Raw genomic sequence first — 21631 nt, forward strand, 5'->3', positions numbered from 1 at the left:
CACGACAGCAGCGAGCAGCTGGCCTGACCTCTGCACCTCATGTGTGCCCGTGATGCCTAACATGGATATTACGGAAAGAATTAATATCGCAGAACACTAGTCCTTATCTGTGACCAGCACAGCAGCAATCCAATGTTTTTGTACGGTAACTTCTCGTTCCTTACGGTTTGATATACTCCTCTGTACCAAGCAAAAAATGGCCAAGAATCTGTGGGCTTACCATGCAGAGGAGGGAGAAACTAATTCCAGAGTTGCGCATTTACCGAGCGAGCCATGGTTGGATCAGATATATGCCTTGCTGCATGAAGAGAAGAGCCAGCATCGGCCATCCATCTATACCTTGCTTGATGCCACCGCCATTGTCGGCGTCCTCCCTCCCTCCTTTATTGCCACCTGCACAGGGCTGCTGCTGCTATTTATGTCGCTTGCTCCACCAGGAGAGGGCCAGCCACGGTGACCACTGCCCGAGCCTGAGGCTGCGCGGCTCTTCCGCTCCACCTCTTCTGCCTCCCTCTGTTTCTCCCCCGCTCCAACCAGGCACCATCTGATAGGAGGAAGAAGAGAAAGGTCCTGTCACTGCATCGCGTCGCGTGATGGCATTTGGGCTGCCCCCCGCGGCGGCGGCGGTGGTGACGCTGGTGCTGGGCCTCGCCGCGGCGTCGGCCGTGGCGGACGATGTGGAGATGGTGTTTCTGAAAAGCGCGGTGGCCAAAGGAGCAGGTATCTACGTCACTCCTTGCGTTCGTTTGCGCCGCCATGGCATTCTTGTGTTCTTGTTGCTCGGCCATGGTTACCATTTTCTTGGCGCAGTGTGCCTGGATGGGAGCGCCCCGGTGTACCACTTCTCCCCCGGCTCCGGCACCGGCGCCAACAACTGGATTGTTCACATGGAGGTAATTTGGCCAATGCAATTGAACGCTTGCTAATATTAGCAACGGTGTAAATATTCTTTTGGAAATGAAACGATATCTTTTTACAAACATTATTTGGTTGGAAGGGAGGAGGGTGGTGCAAGACCCCTGAGGAGTGTGTCATCCGGAAGGGCAACTTCAGGGGCTCCTCCAAGTTCATGAAGCCACTCTCCTTCTCAGGGATCCTAGGGGGCAACCAGCAGTTCAATCCCGGTATGCCATTCGCCCTTTTGCCTTGGCCCTCATGCAGTCACACCTTCCCCATCTAAAACAGATCAACATGGTGCCGCCTTTTACGATTTTCTTGTTGAATCACGCATGATTTTTCTTGCAGATTTCTATAACTGGAACAGAGTCAAGGTCAGGTACTGCGACGGCTCATCGTTTACCGGCGATGTCGAAGAAGTGGACTCTGTATGTTCTGGACATTGATTGCATGCATGCTTTCATTTATGCGCAAGACATGTATCCAGATTGATCTCGTGTTTGCAATGCAGAAGACGAACCTGCACTTCAGAGGGGCCAGAGTTTGGGACGCCATCATCGAAGATCTGCTTAACAAGGGGATGAGCAAAGCAAAGAGTGTATGTGCACCTGCTGTTAACTAGTAGTAGTACAGTTTCAGACTATCAGTAGAGTAGCAGTTAGCCTGTTGCGGTGCATAAATTCCAATTTGCAGATCTTCTTGCATGAACCTTTCGATGCTGAAAAATGAGGTGCTGCATGCATCACACCTTTTCAGGCTATTCTTTCTGGATGCTCAGCCGGAGGTCTATCGGCAGTACTGCATTGTGACAAATTCAAAGACCTCCTTCCACCGTCTGCATTCGTAAAATGCGTTTCTGATGCTGGTTATTTTATTGATGGGTAAGTTTCATACTCCTGGTGTTTTATTGGTCATGAGTAGCCATTCGTGTCAAGTGACCGTTGCCGTTATCATTGCAGGACGGATATTACCGGCAACAAGTTTGTCAGAACAACCTTTAAGAGCGTTGTAACCCTACATGTATGTTGCCTTCTGACCTTACAGTACTGGCCATATCCTAATGTTATCAGATGCGAGATCTTGCAATCACCAGCTTCGTAATGCAGTTTACTATCTGCATTCTATACCATTTTCTCAGTGACAGTTAAATGCGCCTTTTATTTTCACCGGTTCTTCCTCCACTACCATGAGCTTCAATCTTACCCGGATAATAATTTAAGAAAACTGCGTGCGAACTTTCTCCTTTTCGAGCCAGGTAACTGTTTTAATCTCTTGCAGGGATCGGTTAAAAATTTGCCATCTTCATGTACCTCGAGGGTATCACCTGAGCTGGTCAGTATTATTCACTTAAGATTGAAGGGACGCTCTTCTCCTAGCATGTGCACTAACATGAAACAAAAAAAAATGTATATGCAGTGCTTCTTCCCACAGCATGTCCTCCCAACAATGAAAACGTCGCTATTCATACTTAATGCGGCGTATGATTCATGGCAGGTAATTTTCATACCTTTTCCCAGCACTGCACAATGGCAGTAGTGTTCTCTTCTGCAGTATAACAAGCTGCTGAGTAAAAAAAATAAGACTCGTTTAAGCAAGATGTTTCAGCGATGAATAGTAGTAACAACATGGCACATTGCATTGCAGATCAGGAACATCCTGGTGCCTAGCGCCGCCGATAAGAAGAAGGAATGGGCCAAATGCAAGGCTGACATAAAGGGCTGCTCCTCCAGCCAGCTAGTGACCTTACAACGTCAGTGATCCTTCCACCTGCCAATGGTCTTCCTGGATGATCCAACTTTGATGTTCATCTGGCTTGTTTGATCATGTCACTTATCTCTGTTGTTTGTTATTTTTGGCACAGATTTCAGGGATGAGTTCCTGTCAGCGCTCCCTAAACCGGAGCAGTCTCCCAAGATAGGCATGTTCATAGACTCGTGCTTTGCTCACTGCCAATCTGGAGCCCAGGACTCGTGGAATGCCGACGGTTCCCCTTCGATTCAGAAGATGGTACGTCTAGCAGTTTTGAAATTGGCCCAACAGTTTTCTGACGATTCAGTTTCAAACAATTTTAAATCAAGGGAGATTCAGTGAAAAATGTGCGAAACCCCGGTCGCAGCTCAGCTTATCTATGATCTTTTCACATCTGTTTGCAGAGAATTGGCAAAGCTGTGGGGGACTGGTACTTCGACCGGGCTGTGTCTCAGCGGGTTGACTGCCCGTATCCCTGCAACCAGTCCTGCATTGACAATGAAGATGACTGAGCAATTGGGTCTGAACTTCATTCTCGAAAAGAAAAAAAGTGGGCCTGAACTTCAGTTAAATGATGCAGGAATAACATGGATTTAGACCACATCCATAGCTACAGGTAGAATAGGCGATTCTTCATAGACGGTTACTCACCCGTTTTGTGTTTTTTGATGTTTACTACTCCTGAGAATAAAAAGGAGGAGTTGTGGTATGAACTTGCTGCGTCAAATGGTTATTTAGAAGGACTGTGCTAACGACCAGTCGACTGGTCGTTAGCGACAGATCCGCACGACGTTCGATCGATCCTCCGGCTGCGTCGTTCCTTCGATCCTCCCGTTTCCCGATTTTCTTTCTTCTAGATTTTCTTTCCACCGATTTTTATCTCACCTCACAGATTTTTTTTCACTCGGCTGGTTCTATATCAATTAGTCTAGATAGCGGAGAAGAAGAAATAAAGTGCTTAAAAGGGGACTTGAACTTTGGTCTCCCAACTAGCTACTACAGCCACTAACCAACTCACCTGTCTTTTTTTATTGTCCACAATACATAAACAGGGGTATTTGAACCCTTATTCTTTCTACCATATTAGCAAAAAAAAACAGTCTTGATAACTTGGAATAAGCAGCATGATATCTATGACATGACCATCATGGTAACTTCAACATAACGCCCTGATAACAAATAACATGACAAAGGTTGACAACTCTATCATTATAATGATGATAAAGTGTGAGAAGCATGCTAAGTTTAGCATGGGCAACATGCAAACTTTACACGAAGATTATCGGGATATATTTCAACAACTTTTCCCCCGGTGAAAATTTACTATGGTGTTTGAGTCTACGTTATTAGCTACGAAAAATACCACTGTTTTTGCACACAAGTTATGCATTTTGGTTACCGGGGTATATTTTCAACACGAAAAATCGTCTGGTCGAGGTTACCGCGGTGTTTGTATGTAAATTATCAGGTGTGGATGCGTATATTATCATGTTATTTACACAGAATTATCGGGCGTATGTTTTCAACAATTTTTTCACCTGGTTCAAAATTTATTGTGGTGTTCGTACCTAAATTATCAGATCTATAGTGCTTAAATGATTATGTTATCTACACAGAAATTACCGAGGTATATTTTCAACAACAAAAAGCGTCTGGTCAAGGTTAACGGGGTGTTTGTATGTAAGTTATCATATGTGGATGAGTATATTATCATGCTATTTACATAAAAATTATCGGTGTATGTTTTCAATAATTTTTTCACCTGGTTCAAAGTTACCTTGGTATTTGTACCTGTTATCAGGTCTACAGTGCTTAAATAAGTTATCAGGTCCGGGATCCTGTGTTACCATGTTATTTATAGAGTATGTTCTCAATAACTTTTTTTCACAGGTCATAAGTAATCGTGTTGTTTGTACCTGAGTTATCAGGTCCGGAAGCGTATATTATCACGCTTTTACACACAAGTTATCGGTGGTATGTTTTCAACAACTTTTTTCCACGGGTCAAAGTTATTGTGGTGTTTGTATATAAGTTATCAGGTCCGGAAGCCTATATTATCATGCTATTTACACAAAAGCTATTGGTTGTATGTTTTTAGTATCTTTTTTTCCGGGTCAAAATTATCGTGGTGTTTGTACCTGAGTTATCAGGTCCGAGGGCATATACTACCATGCTATTACTTAGAAGTTATCAGCGGTATGTTTTAATTTCAACAACTTTTTTCCACGGGTCAAAGTTATCGTGGTGTTTGTACCTAAATTATCAGGTTAGGGGCGTATCTTACCATGCTATTACTTCGAAGTTATCGGTGATATGTTTTCAACAACTTTTTCTCACGGGTCAAAAATACCGTGGTGTTTGCATGTAAAATATCAGGTCCGAAAGCCTATATTATAATGCTATTTACACAATAGTTGCCGAGGAATGTTTACAACGATTTTTTGTAAACCAAATAATGGGTAAGTCGGTCTACAATAATCATGTTTCTATAACATATACAACTTGGTAACTATAAAAGTAACCATGTTGATGACTACAACCCGGTGACTATACAATTGTTATGTTGTAACTATATATAGTCTTCCCACCTATGATGATTCCTCTCTCACCAAATTACTACGAAGATTTGCTTGGATTCTACCATGACACGACGCGCCACCTTCCCTTTGCCAACATCTCCCACCTGTCCAAGCGCATCTCATGTAGAATCCTCTATAGAAATACCGTTCTCGCGGGGATGCCTACTTCCATCAAGAAGTGAACCACAAAATGATTCATGAGTGAAAGAAAAATCGAAAATGCATTCTCTATAGAAATACAACAAAATCCGAGTATTACCAATTCGTAACAGAAAAAAAATCAAATGGAGGGATGCACCATAGCAGTGGCCTACTCGTGGTAATCACATATCTACAGAATTAGCCCATTTCTAAACAAAACATCCGGTTGGCTGAGATGGTCATCAGATATAGGTGTACGGGTGCGGGAATCGTACGTGCCGTATTTAGAATTGATAGGAAACTATAGTTGCTATTTATTGTTTCAGAAAACCAGATCTTTCAAAACTCATCGTCACGGGCCACACGTCATTAGCACATCAACTGTTCGGGGCAGGTATATTCTTCCTAAAAGATACAACTGTAAATTTTAAAAAATATGTGAAAAAACTCATGTATGTAGTTAATTATCAGTAGAAACTCACCTTGTAATTTGCGACCCGTGAAAAACATGGGATAAATTTCTGCACTAATAACTCGTCCCATAATTTTTTAACAAATTTCAAATGATCATATAGTTTACCATAAATTATAGGCACCATTTTCTACATCGTACCAATATGACGTGCATTTTATAATTTTGCAAAACTCAAAATTATGGTTTTGCTAAGTTTCAAAACAAGAACTGAACCAAAGTAGAATGATTTAATGGTATGTACATATGCTCGTCTAATAAAAATAAATAAACTCAAACAAAAAATTAAAATCACACTATTATTTAAGTAAAAAATCACTTATTTGAAATAATTAAATAATTAAAATCGCACTATTTTAAAATAATGAAATAATTGAAACAGTTGTTTGAATTAATTGAGATCGCCTTTTGGAAATAATTGAAATTGATGTTTTTTAAATAATGAATTAATTGAAACCATATTTTAGAAATAGTGAATCACTCTTTTGATAAAAATGGAGTTCTTGAAATAATTGTCTTCATATAATTAAAATCATTGTTTTGAAAATAATTGAAATCACTAGGTTGAAATGTGGAGTTGTCGAGTTACTGAAATAATAGACATAGAATTCATGAGCGGACTTCACTTGTGCAGAGAAATGGTTACTGAAATCAGTAAGATATATGTTTTCGAAATATTTTAACTTACGAAATGTTACTAGAAATATATGTTTTTGGAATTTTTTTAATTACTTTTTTCTTAATAACTAAAATATCTTATTTGAAAAAAAATCACTTGTTTGAAATAAATGGAATCACCTTTTTTATTTTAAAGAGTTGGCTTTTGAATAAACCGACATGCTTCAAAATGAGCACTGGTATAGGGACGGCAACCTTCTACCCGATCTTCGCACGATGGGTTGAATCAGCCATTAGATTGCATCATTTTGCGAATCACCGCCGTTCAAATTAGGCATCGTGCATGAACTGTCTGTGGACCATCGTGTGGGGAGCACTTCCTGCTTCAAAATCGTTCTTCCTGGAGTTCACCTCTTTGATCACCCCCGTGTGCCGTGCGCTCCTCCAACGTTGGCTTCAACATCTTCAATAACCGAACTGTTGCCACGCGGGGGGTGGCGGGCTTGTGGCACCGGGCCTACGGAGTAGCGGTACATTCCAAGCCGTGATCCTTCCAGAATCAATCAATCGATCGACCCGGAGCACAGGAGCAGTCACGGGTTTGAGCCCGTGAAACGGAATCAAAACCTGCCTGCCGTTGGTTGAATGAATGGCGGCACGGCGCGGCCTCACACAAAAGGGTCCAAACGCTCTTCACATGCGCTTGTTCCTTGTGATCCTCGGTCCTCCCCGTCCCTTTCCGCTGCTCGTCTCGAGCGAGTTGCCCGCATAAACTACAAGCTTTGATTGGATGGATCATCATCTCCCACCCACCGCTTGCTAAGGCTTTGGCCACCCCGGCCGGCCGGATATAAAGCACGCCGGAGCGAAGGTTTATCAGCTAGTAGCAGTAGCTTCTTCTCAGCTCGCAGCTAGCTCCTCTAGGACACCATGAAGAAGAAGAAGCAGCCAGTGTTGTTCCTTGCGTTGGAGGCGCTACTGGTCGCTTCTCTGCTGCTGCCCGGCCCGTGCCAGGGGTCTCAGGGAGCCAACCTCACCGTGACCGGCACCGTGTTCTGCGACGCCTGCTCCTCCAGCTCCTTCTCCAACCACAGCTACTTCCTGCCAGGTTCCAATCTCGTACTACGCATTTCTTCCCTCGAATTTGTCTTGGTATTATGCGTTTCATCGGATTTCCTCCTGTGTTCTCAAGCAAGCAATTTCCCTTGATTTGTTCGTCAGATGTGAAGGTGAGAATCGACTGCGCGATCAGGGTGAGCACGACGTCCAAGGAGGAGATCAAGATCACGGCCGAGAAGACCACCGACAGGCACGGCGCCTACCGGCTCGACATCCCGGCGGTCGCCAGCCTCGGCTGCACCACCGGCGGCGAGGCCGCGTCCTTCTGCCGGGCCGCCGTGCTGGACAACCCCTCGCCGCTCTGCGACGTGCCGGCCGTGACCACCACCGCCGGCCACATCTCCTTCGCGGCCCGGGACCCGGACGCGTGCCTCTACAACCTCAACTCCCTCTACTACCGCCCGGGCAACAAGGCGGGCCAGTGCGACGGCGCGGGGGCGTCGACGTCGGCGACCGCCGCGCTGAACACGTCGCTCTTCTACTGCCCGCACTGGCCGTGGCCGCCCATCCCGTTCTGCACGCCCCGCCCCTGGTTCCCGCCCATACCGTTCTTCACGCCGCCGCCGCCGGCGTTCCCGTTCCCATTCCCGCCGATACCGTTCTTCACGCCACCGTCACCGCCGCCGGCGGCTTTCCCTTTCCCTTTGCCGCCCTGGCCGTGGACGCCGCCGGCGTCGCCACCGCCACCATCGTTCCAGTTCCCTCATCTGCCACCAATATTCTCAACACCATCTCCCCCGCCGCCCCCGCCGCCGCCGCCTGCATTCCCGTTCCCTTTGCCGCCGTTTCCACAGCTACCTCCTTTTCCGCATTTTCCGCCTCTGCCGTCGTTGTATTCGCCACCGCCTCCGCCGCCCCCGCCCCCGCCACCACCTCCGCCGCCGTCCTTTCCTTGGCCTTTCCCGCCATTACCCTTCTTCCCTCCAACTGCAAGCCCTTCGGTCCCATCTCCTCCACCTTCAAGGCATTACCGGAAAGATCCGAGCACCTGGTCCTCTTCCAAAACCCAACCATAAAAAAAATAAAGTAATAATAAATAAGTACTTCAAGGAAAGGATTACAAGTACATAAGTAGCAATTTATCTGCTCGTGCTAGGGACGGATATATAGTGGGTGTACTAGGCAGATGGACTCCTTTTCTGTTTGATTCACAGTGTGAGTCCGTGCCTATAATTATATGTCAGATTGTAAAAAGAAGGATTTCCTCTTTTTGAGATGAAAAGACTCTGTAGAGAGAAAATGCAGTTTTATTGCGGCTTCATAATACTACAGAATAACCATTTCCCGGGTTATTGAAAATTTTTTCCGGCTCCATTTGAATTTCTACCGCGGTGCGATTCTGCAAATGCTCCTCCTTCACTAGAAAGATGACATGAGGAAGGCACTAAGATACATGTTGCAGTAGTTACCGTGTATATATTCATCACGCAAATCATAATATGCATGAATAACTGAATACAACTGAATAAGCATATGTAGTTCCAGGGATAGTATAATAGTTTTTGCTTGTAGCTTGAAGTCTCAAATGCTCGATATATAAGAAAACAGAGAATTTTAGACCCGATAAATGCATCAGCATTATTCTGGAAACAATGGAGAGAAAATTGTTTTAGACCCGATAAATGCATCAGCATTATTCTGGAAACAATGGAGAGAAAATTGTTCATCGACAATCATAGTATGCAATACATATGGGAACAAGGAGGTTCAATAACACAATTAATATACAAGGGAGAAGTTTTCTAGAACCTGTCCTAGTGAAGAGATGGATTAGCTAGATTACTGGCACCAGCAAAGAGTAAATAGATTGGGCGACCTACGACAAGTAGGTAGAAGGCACCTGCAAGAACTGTGGGGTCGAGCGTTACCGGCGAAACAACTGCACCAAAGGTCCAGAACTGAGACTCCCAGATGTGTGTTGAGCTAGCATGCAAGACTCGAACATTTGATGAAACGATGTGTCCACTAATTCGATGAAACGGTGTAATGGTTTCAGAAAACATTTTCTGGATATTTGCTTATCAGTGTTGTGCTTAATAAGTACTCCTACCTCATGTATTCTATTTGTACCGGTTGATTGGTGGTCAGGTTGGAAGCTGATGTTTGGATGAGCTGCAACTTTGTAATGAGCTCGATTTCAGGAGCTGGTACTACAAGATCAGTTATTCTTGTAGCATGGAATACATGAGATAGATTGCTTGGTGTACTATTCTCCAAACTAAATGATGTCTGCATTGAACGCTAGCTTTTCTACAGGTGCCATCAGTACTCTGCTTATCTGTGGATGGGTTTTGCATAAATTTGAAAGTTGAACTCCTGCGCACCATCTATAGATAGACAGTGAGAGGCTGGGAGAACTGAATGTACAGTCTGGTTCAGTCATCCACCCAGCTGAAGCTGCACATCTCCAAGAGAAATCACTGGATGGCTCCATCTCGCTTCTCCGGTGCCTCCTCTGCAATCAGGGAGCGGGTGCAAGGTCCACTTATCATGGTGCTTTACCGGAGGTGAGGACTGAGGCATTAGCACGACATCTGTTTCAGACTGCATCTTCTGTCAGTTAAAAATTCCGTTGGGTTCAGGAAGCGTTGCCGTTGGAACATAATCTTGCACGGAATGTCTCACGTCCTGTGCGACCGTCTGAGCCGGGCTAACTCAGACAAACGGCGTTGCATTGAGTTCTTCACACGTGTGGACCATGGGTGCAGAATAAGCACCAAAATACGAGTACAAAGCAAATACCTGGGTTTGTACGCTGCCAGTTGAGAATCTCAGAGTGGAAGGAGGTAGATAACAAGCACAACTGAGCTCGAGCTCAGAATATCACTTCCGAAACCCAGTCAGACAGTAGCAATTAAGGTCAGCACCGTGCCTCTCTCATGATGAGGCAATGGCTCTGCTCATACACTTGGCACCAGAAATACCAAGCCAAGACCCTCCTATTGAGATCACTTGTGTGCAATAGCAGCCAGCTGACTGGCTCCTTGTCCACATTTCTGCTCAACTACAGCAAGGTAGGCGCTGCAGTTCGGCACCCAGATACAAAGCAGCATCAGCAAGGCAGCTGTCATGTGAGCCCTTGAAAGCCAAGACAAGCGCTTCTACTCGCATCAGAGCTGGCACCGATATTGAGAGTATCATTCCTTGGGCTAGATACTGCCTGCAGGAGAATGCTAGGCTGTATAGCAGGCGAGTCAGCTGGAGGGAGACACCATGCTTCAACGAGTCCAAAAGAGCGCTCAGTTTAGGAAGATTTGTCAGCAAGCCCATCGTGGCCTCTTGAGGTGCTGCCTTGAGCAGAAACACCACGCAATCTGACGCCAAATCGCTTACCTGTGGATCTGAATTTCCAACCACCTCGAGAAATAAACCCATACTGCCACCGAGGTCGCATATATCCATGATGCAAGATTGTTAATCAACAGCAATGCTCATGCTGAAGGCGCTGTCAACAAGGAGTGCTGGTTCTTTGGTAAGGGCGATACTTCTGTTGCTGCCGATGCCACGGATAATGAAAGCTCTGCAGAGTTCCAAGGTTGGTTCCAGAAAATCATCCATATCTTTGGCAGTCACAAACTCAACTAGATTCCCTATTCTTCTGACAACTTGAAGCTGTGAAAGGACATTGGAGTCCATGTCAGGAGCAGATGCTAGAGCAAAACAAAGCTTCACATTGCTTATGTTTGCATTTGAAAGATCTCCAAGCAAAAATTCGAAGCACTGGGATACTGTCGCTTCATTCAGGATATCAGATACCTTAACGCAATCATGCTCCATCAGCATTACTAGAAGTTTCTGTGCATACATAGGTATTGGATCTTCATCCTCTGCAAATGAAGGGTACAGAGGGAGAAAATATTTGTGAGAGATTGTTTTCAGGTCAGCCAACGTTTGTTCGTCTGCGGTCAATGAAGAATCACTGAAGATCACAATCATCACATCAGACAGTATCTTCAAACATAGGAATCTGGCATCACAGTCTTTATTGCCCTTGTATAAGATGAATAAGCTCGGAAGGAATCGACTTGTGAATATTTTGTGTTCCGTAAGTATAACAGAAGACTCCTCGATAGCTGCCTCTGGAACTCGCAGCAATGTCATTTGGAAATCATCCCGAGCCTGGAAATACAATAAAGTGTACACAAATGACCACAAAAGACAAGAGTTTAGCGAACACATGGCGTAATGAGAAGACTCTGAAGGCAAGACAGCATCAACACTAGGATGAGTTTATTTTAGACATTGCAGTGCAAATATATAATGAATGGTCTCCATATTTTCGCATCAGGTTTGTTAGTATTAATCTTGTCATGGTCAGTTATGTGGAAGTTGTATCATAGCATGCAAAATTAGCTAGCTATGCATATGTCAGCAATGAGCTGCAGCTACACCCTTCAGATATCGGATATAGTTGTCAGCAGTAAAAAGTAAAATCTGATTTGACTTTGAGCTGTAGGCAGATACCAATACGTCCTAGACTGCAGTAAAAGTTTGCACTGAGCTGTCCTAGCTTAGCTATCAAGTATTGGTAGCATAGTTGGTTTGGTTAGTTCTATAAAAGGACATGCACTCCTATTTGTAAAAGTAAGCTTGTGCTGTTGATATCTAAACCTACAGAGCTTCATACTGTTCCTTGTGTGCATGTGTGTGAGAAAACAGTGAGTGAATCCTAGTTTTCTCTACTCTTATAAAAAACCGAGTTGGTGATGATGGTGTGCCTGCCATCCTGCAATATAGACCGTCCGATCTATATCTGAGGGATAGAAAGCAAACTATGGCAATTTTGCAAAAAGATACCCGCTCCCCTCTCCACATTTGCAAATAAGGCCTTCCCTCGTTCATCTTTGTCTCACACAAGATAAACAACTCGTATAAATGCATCTTGATGTTCCGTGCAACGCATGGGCCTCTTGCTAGTAGAACCTAACAGTTCTAAGAAGGTTGGGTCCAGATAGTTATAGGCCATACCTGAAATGGCGTCTCCAATATCTTCATAAGATTAGCCAACTAGAGCAATACTTGACTTGTCACAACTCTGTGATAGAAGGATACGCTCCCAAGAAGATGAAGGATAACAGGGAACAAATGAATTGTGCTCTTTGGATGAGTACGTGCAGTTAAAGCAGTAATAGGTCCATGACGTTTGCCACCCATGACCTGCTGTATATCACTGGATACAGTGTCAAGAATGCCTGGGACCAACAAAGCAACTAACTGAACAAATGCTTCTGTACATTGGTGGATGAAACCATCCTTCTCCTTTCCCAATCTATCGACTACTGATAGCAGCTTTGCATTGCAAAAGAATTGTGGAAGCCACCTTCGACTGTTCTTGCAAAGAAGAGCAACAAATAGAAGGGTTTTTCCACGCAGAATGTCAGATCCCTGTTCTATCAGAGAAATAAGTCCAGGGACCAACTGTTTCTCCTCGGTTAACGACTGAATATAGCGGTTCATATTTGGTATGGTATGACTGTTCACTAATGCTGAATTCAGAAGATTCAGACTGATCTGTTGCTCACGTGGATTGCCCTTAAAGAGTGTGCATGCGATATCCTTGAACAATAGCTTCTCCAGTATTAAATGAGTACATGACGAACTGAATCGAGCTAGGCGGCTCAAACAAGAAATTGCAATAAGCCTTGTATTCTCCTGCTTCCCAGTTGCTTTATAGATGTAGCAAAGATGACCAATTGCATCCTGGGAAGCAAACCGTGATGTCCAATCTGTCCCTTGGCTACATATATTATCAATTGTTCGTAAGGCATAAAGCTGGGCCAGATCATCTTCCCCTTTACGCAAGATAGACGACACCAGTGCTATTACAGCACTAGGGACCTGCACAGCTTGCCAAGTTAAATCATGGGAAGACAGTAGTTTGAACTTGTAGCTGCAAATCAAAGGAAATGAACCGCCCATATGTATATCTAGTCTACATGACCACATACAGCTAAGATATTGATATAAATACCCTCATGTTCCAATACAGACCCTTTTATGTACTTATAATAACTGCAAAAGCTCAACACACACATTAAAAATAAACTTGTGTCTAGACACATGAATAAAGAATGGAGCATGTATTGGAACGTGAAGTCGGTATCTACCATCTATATATGCATATGTGCTCATTTAGTTCTTTCAGTTAATATACTTTCAACTCCTAATGAATTTCTACTTCAGTACAGTACGGTGGGCAAAGAGGATAAGCTCCCATAGAAGAATCAGTACCAACCATTAGAGATGTTGGAATCTAATTCCCAGTAACTTGCCACCACAACTTATCTTTTCAGAACGTGATGCAGTATAGGGCAATGCAAGGTAAGTCCATGTAAATCAACCACTGGCATGCAAAAAACATGTAGAGCTAGCATATTTTTCATTTGGAGTTTCTAACCTGCCACAAAGCACCAGATTTGTTGTCCTTCATAGGAGATTCTTCGGCATTGCTTTCCTTGCTATCCTGATCAAATTGTGTTGATATGTAGAACAGTAATTCTCCAAGTGTTGCCATACAGAATCTCCTCAGTTTATTGTGCCGGTCCCTTAAGCCATCTGACAAAGCATTAATAATTCCTGAACTAGCTAGCTCTGCATCAAGGATAGTGGAGTAGCGTACCAGCAGTCCCATAAGTGAAGCAACCTGGACACGCAAGACTGAAGTTTTCGATAGTCGGAGCATTCTTATAAGCAGCAACATAATTGGGCCATTAGTGATTATATTTGCAGCATCAGAGTTCATGCTTAACAACTCCAGGTATCTGATGATATTCTGTTTTTCTGAAACCTGAAAAGATCCACTCAAACTCTGAATTATCTGGCTATTGAATACATTCACCTGTTCTCGTGGTAACTTGATATAATCAGCAGCAGTAAGAGCTTCAAAAGGAAGCACAGAGATGGTCTCTGTAGCTTTATCTCCTTTTTTACTGGGCATGACTGGTTTAACTGCAAGGTCTGTTGGATGCCAGAATGCTTCAAAGATGTTAGACGGCTCAGAACCTGTTGCAGCACCAGAAGTTGTCTTTGGACGTGCTTTCCTCATACAGAAACTAGGTGGAGTGGCCACCACATCAAGATTCTCTGAACAAGTCTGCTCAGCTTTCAACACGGTATCAGGCTTAACAGAACACTCATCCATGAGCATGTCCACCTGATTTACGCAGTTCTCTTCATTTCCATCAGTTCCTTGAGTCCTATGTTTTTCATCTGCTGTGGATCCAGCATTATCTGATCCATCATTATCATCAGGTGCATCGCCTTCTGGATTTTCACCAAAATCAAGCTCCATGTCATTATTTTCGATCTTAACTTCAGCCTCATTTTCGTCTGTTTCTGTGGGAGGGCGCCTGTAGTTCCCCTTGGCCTTTTCCCTTTGCAAATTTCTCTTAGCTATGCGAGACATTCTAAGGACATTTACACCCTTCAAACCATCAGCCTTACAAGGTTTTGGATTATTTTTCTTACCAGTTTGCACATTCTTAACAGGAGTCGTGAACGCCTTGGCGGAGTTTTCATCTTTCTTGCGTAGGTGTTCACAAGTCTTGGGTGGCGTCAGCTGTCTCGGGGGTTTATCCCCATTTCGCTCAGCTAAATATGGCGTAGTGGGAGGTCCAACCATGTTATCAAAGGCAGGCTGAGGAGGTAAAGGAATCATCGGCATACTGTTCCTCCAAAAGTTGTGTGAACATAATTCAGTCCACTGTAGTCTTTCAGCTGGGTCTTTCATGAGTAAGCAGTTGATCAGATTCTGGAAAGACCTTGGTGTGTTATCAGGTAAAGGTGGTGCAGGCTCTGAAAGTATGGATTTGACTAACTGGGTAAATTCACAGCCCACAAAAGGAGGTCTTCCTGCATAGCATTCGTAAAGCACACAACCAAGAGCCCAGAAATCAGAAGCATATGAGTGGACCCCTCCCTCTTGGAACAACTCAGGAGCCATGTAACATGGTGTCCCCCTCATAGGTTGTGGCACCTAAAAACAAGGTATTCGAACCGGGGGGAATCATTAAAATAAGATAAAACCAAACAAAATGAAATGCTTGATGAAAAGGAAATGGGAGCTCACAACTCCAGGATCGGTCTTCTCAATGTCCTTTAAACGTCTTGCTAATCCAAAATCACACAGCTACAACAATAAGGGGAAATTACTGTTACTTCCCAGCAATTGTCTATTCTTTTGCTGTCACTGTATTTACATAGTACACAGTGGTCTACTGATTACCTTCATGCATCCAAACTCATCAATTAGAATGTTAGATGGCTTCAGATCACAATATATAATTCCTTGTGAATGCAAGAACCTAACACCCAACATGTTTTCAGTCAATCAAAATCCACCCATAACACAATAGATATAATGAAACGAGGTTACCAAAGAAACTTTACAGGAGGGCTTTGACAAGATCATAAGCCAGGTCGTGCATGGCACTTTCAGGCAGCTTTTTATCCTGCATGAAAATACATAGGATGAGACATGAGACAAAATACATAAAGACAAAGCAAGCATAAAAATGGGTAGCATTTCTCTTCACTGATGTTACATATAGTAAAAGGTCTACATGTCTACTCACACAACAGGTCTATGGAACACAAACAGGCACCACAGAGAATTACGTGGGTCACCCTTATCAACACGTGTTGTCTAGGATGACAAGCAAGCAGAAAAATGGGGTAGCATTTGTCTTCACTGATGTTACATACAGTTAAAGATCAAATCTACTCCCGCAACAGGCCTCTGGAACACAAACAACCACCACAGAGAATTATGTGGCTCGCCCTTATCAACACGTGTTGTCTAGGATGACAAGCAAGTACTGGTAAACAGGCTAGCAAAAGCTTTGCGCCGCAACAATATAATACACTACTAAAAACAATAGTACAACATTATCAGGATAGCAAATAAATCAAGCATTTCTTAGAGTCGAAGACTATGCAGGTTGCTTTGAGTGTTTCCAAGTGGAGAAAATGGAGAGCAGCACTCCAGTTTCCCATCTTGAGGCAGTTAATTATCTAATCCTTTTCCAAGTGGAGCACAAGCAAGACTAAAATTCGTACTTCAACGCATGAACACAAAGTATAAAAACCGTAAATGCTAGAATAAAAGAAAAATAGAACTAAGATCGTAAAAGCAGGTGGTTCGGGCTGACCGTACTTCAATGAAATGACAAATAGTTTTCTTGAGAAAAAATAGTTTTAGTAGCATTCACAACTTCAAGTTGTCAGATTGAAGTTTCTTTCAATGTGCACAATTATAAATAACAACAATAACAAGATTGTGCGAAACATCTATTCCTGTTGGAAGAACAATTAGCAAGTCCTATAAAGTTTCATGTGGGATTTTCCTAAAAGCTGATAAAAACGATTAGTTTTGTCGCTTGTACTTCTAGTTCAAATATTCCAATCTCCTAAACTTTAGGTGTAATTTTTTCTCACGTATACTCCCTTCGTTCCTAAATATTTGTCTTTTTAGGGATTTCAAATGAACTACCACATACGGATGTATATAGACATATTTTAGAGTGTAGATTCACTCATTTTGCTCCGTATGCAGTCACTTGTTGAAATCTCTAGAAAGACAAATATTTAGGAACGGAGGGAGTATGTGATATCTGCAGAATATATCAGTTGCAAATGGACACAAAAGGATGCTTTGTGTTCCCTTCTTCAAATTAGTGAAATGCATACAATGCTTAAAAGGATAAGCAAGATACCTGCTCGAGCAAGCCCTTGAGGTCTCCACCAACACAATATTCCAATACTAGCCAAAAATGTGCTGAAGTTTCGTACCTAGGGAGAAAAGCAAGGCATAGTTATGGTATGCACTTGAATGGTCAAATGTTAAGTGAAGAATAAGGATAACCTCAACAAGACTAGCAAAGTACTTGTCATTGCTAATTTGCTATACTGCAAAATTAGCACAGGCCAAAGCAATACGTCAATATGAATCCTTAAAAACTTACCAAGAGTAAAATTTCAGGACATTTGCATGATCTAAAGAATGAAGCATCCGGACCTGCAAAGGTAAGTTCAAAAGCATCATTGGCACAAAGGAACAAACCATAAATAAACAACTTATGAGCATAAGCATTGATCAAACTTATGATAGAACATCTAAGACCAAGCTTGAGAATGATTCTCTATCTGGTAACATTTTATCTACCTTGTAGATAATTACCCTCGGGCAGTTGCTCAGAGACAAAGGCACATCCAAAAGAAAAACAGGTCCTTAGAAGCGACAATAGCAAAAACTAAGTACAAACCCGAAGAAAGAGCAGCATTTGCCAATAGTAAGTCAACAACAATCATTAGTGAGCGCAGGTTGTAACTTATCCTCATGGGCACATCTCTTCTATAATAGGGTATGAAAAAAACTCTGCAAAATTATTAGGAAGTTGATGTTTTCCCAGCGCTTATGAAAAACTAATAATTCGTGATGCTTTGTGACAGGAGAAAAACAGTACGGCATTTAGGGCATCTCCAGCCGCGCCCCCAACAGGGCCTTCCCAGGCGATTTTGCCGCGCCGGCGCCAAAAAAAGGCCCCAGTCGCGCCCCCAGAAGGCCGTTTTTCGCCTGCTCGGGCCAAAACTGGTGCCGGCGGACTCAGGCCGAACCCGGCGCCCTGGGGGGCGCTTGGGGAGCCGGCGCAAGCGAAAAAGGCGCGTGGGCCCGCCCTGGAGGCGACCCGAGGGCCTTTTCCCGCCGTTTGTTGACGCTTTTCCCTCGCATCTCTCCCGCTCGCTCTCCTTCCTCCCGCCATTCTCCCCCTTCCTCCCGCCAAACACCCTCCCGCTCGCCTTCCAGTCGCCGCCATGCCGCCGAAGAAGTACACCATGCCGCGCGCGGCGGCAAACGCGACTGGCGCCGTGGTCCAACCGAAGCAGAGGAAGCCGAGGGCGCCGCCATCGAAGCCGTCGGGCATGTCGAACGCCGAGTGGAGGGTGGAAGTTCAGCGGCGCGAAGCAGTCACCGCCGACAGGCGGAACAGGGCCATCGCCAAGAAGGCCCGCGACAACGCGGCGCGCTTGGCGGCGTCTTCCTCATCGGTCGACCAGGCGGGGATGAATCCACCCGTCGTCAGCCACGCCCAGTACGCGCCCTGGGGACAACAAGGCGCCGGATCTCCATGGGGTTCATCGTCGCCCGGCTACGCCGACGGCGACGCGCACGGTGGGTTCAACCCGAACGTGACCTTCCCTCATGGTCACCCCGCTACGCGTACGCCCTCGCCCGCCTTCGTCGGCGTGCAGTATCCTCCATACAACTACTCGCCGCCCGCCTCCTACGCGTCCACGTCGACGCCCCATCTCTACCGTGGACCTCTACCCTTCTCGCACCTCGGCGACGCCGACGACACGGGAGCCGACATGGACGACATCATCGCGACAGGATCGACCGCGGCCGCCGCCTCTCCCGGGTTCGCCACCCAGGACGAGGTAGTGGATCTCAGTGGCGACATGGAGGCCGAGTTCGGCTACGTCTACAGCGAGGACGCGCAGGAACCCGAGGAGGAGGAGGAGGAGGAGGAGGACGATGAGCCGGCTCCTGTTCCGGCGAAGGGGCGCCAGAAGAAGAAGAAGCGGGCGGCCAGGTCAGGCGAACCGCGCATCAAGTGGACGTCCAAGGAGGAGGAATGCCTCGCCGAAGCATGGAAAGTCGTCTGCCTCCACCCGACCACCGGCGCGAACCAGAGCTTGGAGACGTACTGGGACCGCATCAAGGCCGAGTTCAACGAACGGAAGCTCGTCGACCCCTACTTCAAAGGCGTCTACATGCAGCGCGGCTCCAAGGCGAGGGCGAACCATTGGGGCCGTGTCCAGTTGGCGTGCAACAAATGGCATGGAATCGTCGAGGAGGTCGCGGCTCGCCCGGAGAGCGGCGCCAGCGTTGAGGATCAGCTGCTGCGTATGTTCGCCATGTATCGGGGCGACAACCAAGACGCTGACTTCAAGCACCTCCACGTCTACAAGCGCATCGACAAGTGCGAGAAGTGGGCGGAAGTCCGGCGTGCCCTCGACAAGGCCAAGGAGACATACAAGCCGGACGCGCCGACTCCGGGCGCGTCAGAGGGGCGGCCGGATGGCCACAAGTTGGCGAAGAAGGGGAAAAACGCCGACGCGGCAACCGCGCGAGTGCAGGAGTCCATCGAGCATTGCCTCGCCGACGCGCAGGCCCGGGCCGTCCTGCGCGAAGAGAAGACCGAGGCGCGGTGGTCGTCGCTGATGAAGAACAACGCCATCAAACTCGACCTGCTCCGGACGAACGTCGCCGCGAAGAAGAGGAACACCGACATGGCTTTTCTGATGAGCGGGGCGGACATGCTCCAGAGCAACGACGAGAAGCTCAAGGCGTGCTACCTGGTGCAGCGCGGCCTCATCCTGAACGAGCTGCCGACGGCAACGCCGACGACGCCGACGACGCCCACGACCACCCGGACGCCAATCCCAAACGACGCCTCTACGTCGCCGCCCAGCAGTGCCGAAGCCGCGCCGACACAGCCCTGCACCGAAGCAGCTCCGACACCGCCGAGCCCGCGCACGCTGACTCCGCCAACGCCTGGAGCCGACCCCGCCGAGTGAATCATTGCGCACGCGAACTCTGTTTTTTGTAACGCCAGACTACGTCCGATCGCCGGATTTGCGGCGTCTTGTGTGAGCGGGAACGACCAAGTTTAAATTTCCTGCATCCTGGGGCCGGCGCGTGGGGGCGTGACTGGGCGCTAGGTCGCCCCCAGGGGCCGAACTAGCGCCGGCACGCCCCCAGGCCGCTCTATTTAGGCGTCCTGGGGGGCCGAATGGCTGGAGATGCCCTTAGCACATCAAGCTTATCATTATCTTAGTCACAGGTTACATTTAGCCTGGGGCAGTTAAGTTTCCCCTTCGTACTGCATCATTCTCAAGCAAAAACTAAGCAGGAATCAAAATCGACGCGGGGAGAGAGGGGCTGGCTCACCTCGTTGAGGACCTTGGAGCGCTGCGACTTGTCGACGCTCTTGACGGCGAAGTGCTCGATGGCTTTCTTCTTCCGCCCCTTGTACACCGTCTTCCGCACCACAACCCCACCCCAAAAAAAACTGAAACAATCAGAGATCCCTTGCATACGAATCAGCCCCGGCCCAATAGGGGCGGATCCGAGGCCGGGGTAGGGGGCGAAACCGGCCGGAATGGAGGAGGCGGGGGCGGAGGGTCACCGAGTGCGTGCCGCGGCCAATGGCCTCGTAGACGTGGAAGTTGTTCATGGCGGAGCAGCAATAGCTGGAGGGGGGAGGAGGAGGAGGAGGGCTCCCCCTCGGGTCTCCGGCTAGGTTTAGGGCTTCTGATCTGAGGCGGCCGGAGAAGTGCGCGAAATGGGGAGCGGAGCGGAGAGGAGAGAGTGAGCGGGGTTTCGGTTTCCGAGGAGACGCTCCTGATTGATTTTTCGAATTTTGCATCATTTTCGTCTTCGGTTTGGCTGTGATTGTTTCACATGAGACCTTGCCTTTGTGTCTTTTTTTGGGGGGTAAAATTGTTCTGTTCATTCCGGAATTTCCGACGCAATCGCATGCAAAATACAGCCCGCCGGCACATGAAGCCAAACCTTACATGACTCATCATTGCTAACACCCTCTCGCGCCATGATATGCGCTACTCCATTTATTGATCTCCGCGGTCCTCGCCCATTTGATCTTGTGATTCTCAAAAGACTTGAGCATTTCTTTTAATCTTCAATAACTGGCCTAACTGCCGAGAGGTTTTTGGTTGAGTCGTTGATCATGCTTGCCACACTTTTGCTATCAAGCTCCACAAATAATCTTCATGACACCCATCTCAACAGCGAATTGCACCGCTCTCCAGAAATAGTTGGGAAGTAGTGGCACACAGCAGCCCAGAACGTGTTGTCGTGATCGCGCATCACCACTCCCGCGCCACTCTTCTTTCCCATCTTGGACGTGACGCCATCGTCGTTGGCTTTGAGCCACCCCTCCGTCGGCGGGAGCTGCACTTTGGGAGCACACCGACACCGGCGGGATCGCCAACGGTACTCCCATCTCTGAGCGCATCAACTTCTAGAAGCACG

General features: G+C 46.3%; 2 protein-coding genes and 1 pseudogene across 2 annotated transcripts; 2 read left to right on the plus strand and 1 right to left on the minus strand.

Moving 5' to 3' along the window:
* Nucleotides 1-386: 386 nt before the first annotated feature.
* LOC125533966 (pectin acetylesterase 7) lies at nt 387-3359 on the plus strand. Its single transcript, XM_048697283.2, has 12 exons — nt 387-720; nt 811-893; nt 998-1124; nt 1246-1325; nt 1409-1495; nt 1654-1778; nt 1857-1917; nt 2176-2229; nt 2314-2391; nt 2542-2647; nt 2759-2904; nt 3051-3359. Exons 1-12 carry the CDS (start codon nt 594-596, stop codon nt 3156-3158), a joined length of 1182 nt encoding a protein of 393 aa, XP_048553240.2. The 5' UTR covers nt 387-593; the 3' UTR covers nt 3159-3359.
* Nucleotides 3360-7192: 3833 nt separating this feature from the next.
* Nucleotides 7193-8889, plus strand: LOC125533967 (uncharacterized). Its single transcript, XM_048697284.2, has 2 exons — nt 7193-7564; nt 7678-8889. The coding sequence occupies exons 1-2, from the start codon at nt 7387-7389 to the stop codon at nt 8589-8591; spliced, it is 1092 nt and encodes a 363-aa protein (XP_048553241.1). The 5' UTR covers nt 7193-7386; the 3' UTR covers nt 8592-8889.
* Nucleotides 8890-10575: 1686 nt separating this feature from the next.
* On the minus strand, nt 10576-20813 carry LOC125537754 (serine/threonine-protein kinase RUNKEL-like; annotated as a pseudogene).
* Nucleotides 20814-21631: the final 818 nt, after the last annotated feature.

This window comes from Triticum urartu, chromosome 2A (genome assembly GCF_056163025.1).
Source record: "Triticum urartu cultivar PI428250 chromosome 2A, HENAU_Tu73, whole genome shotgun sequence".
Taxonomy (NCBI): domain Eukaryota; kingdom Viridiplantae; phylum Streptophyta; class Magnoliopsida; order Poales; family Poaceae; genus Triticum; species Triticum urartu.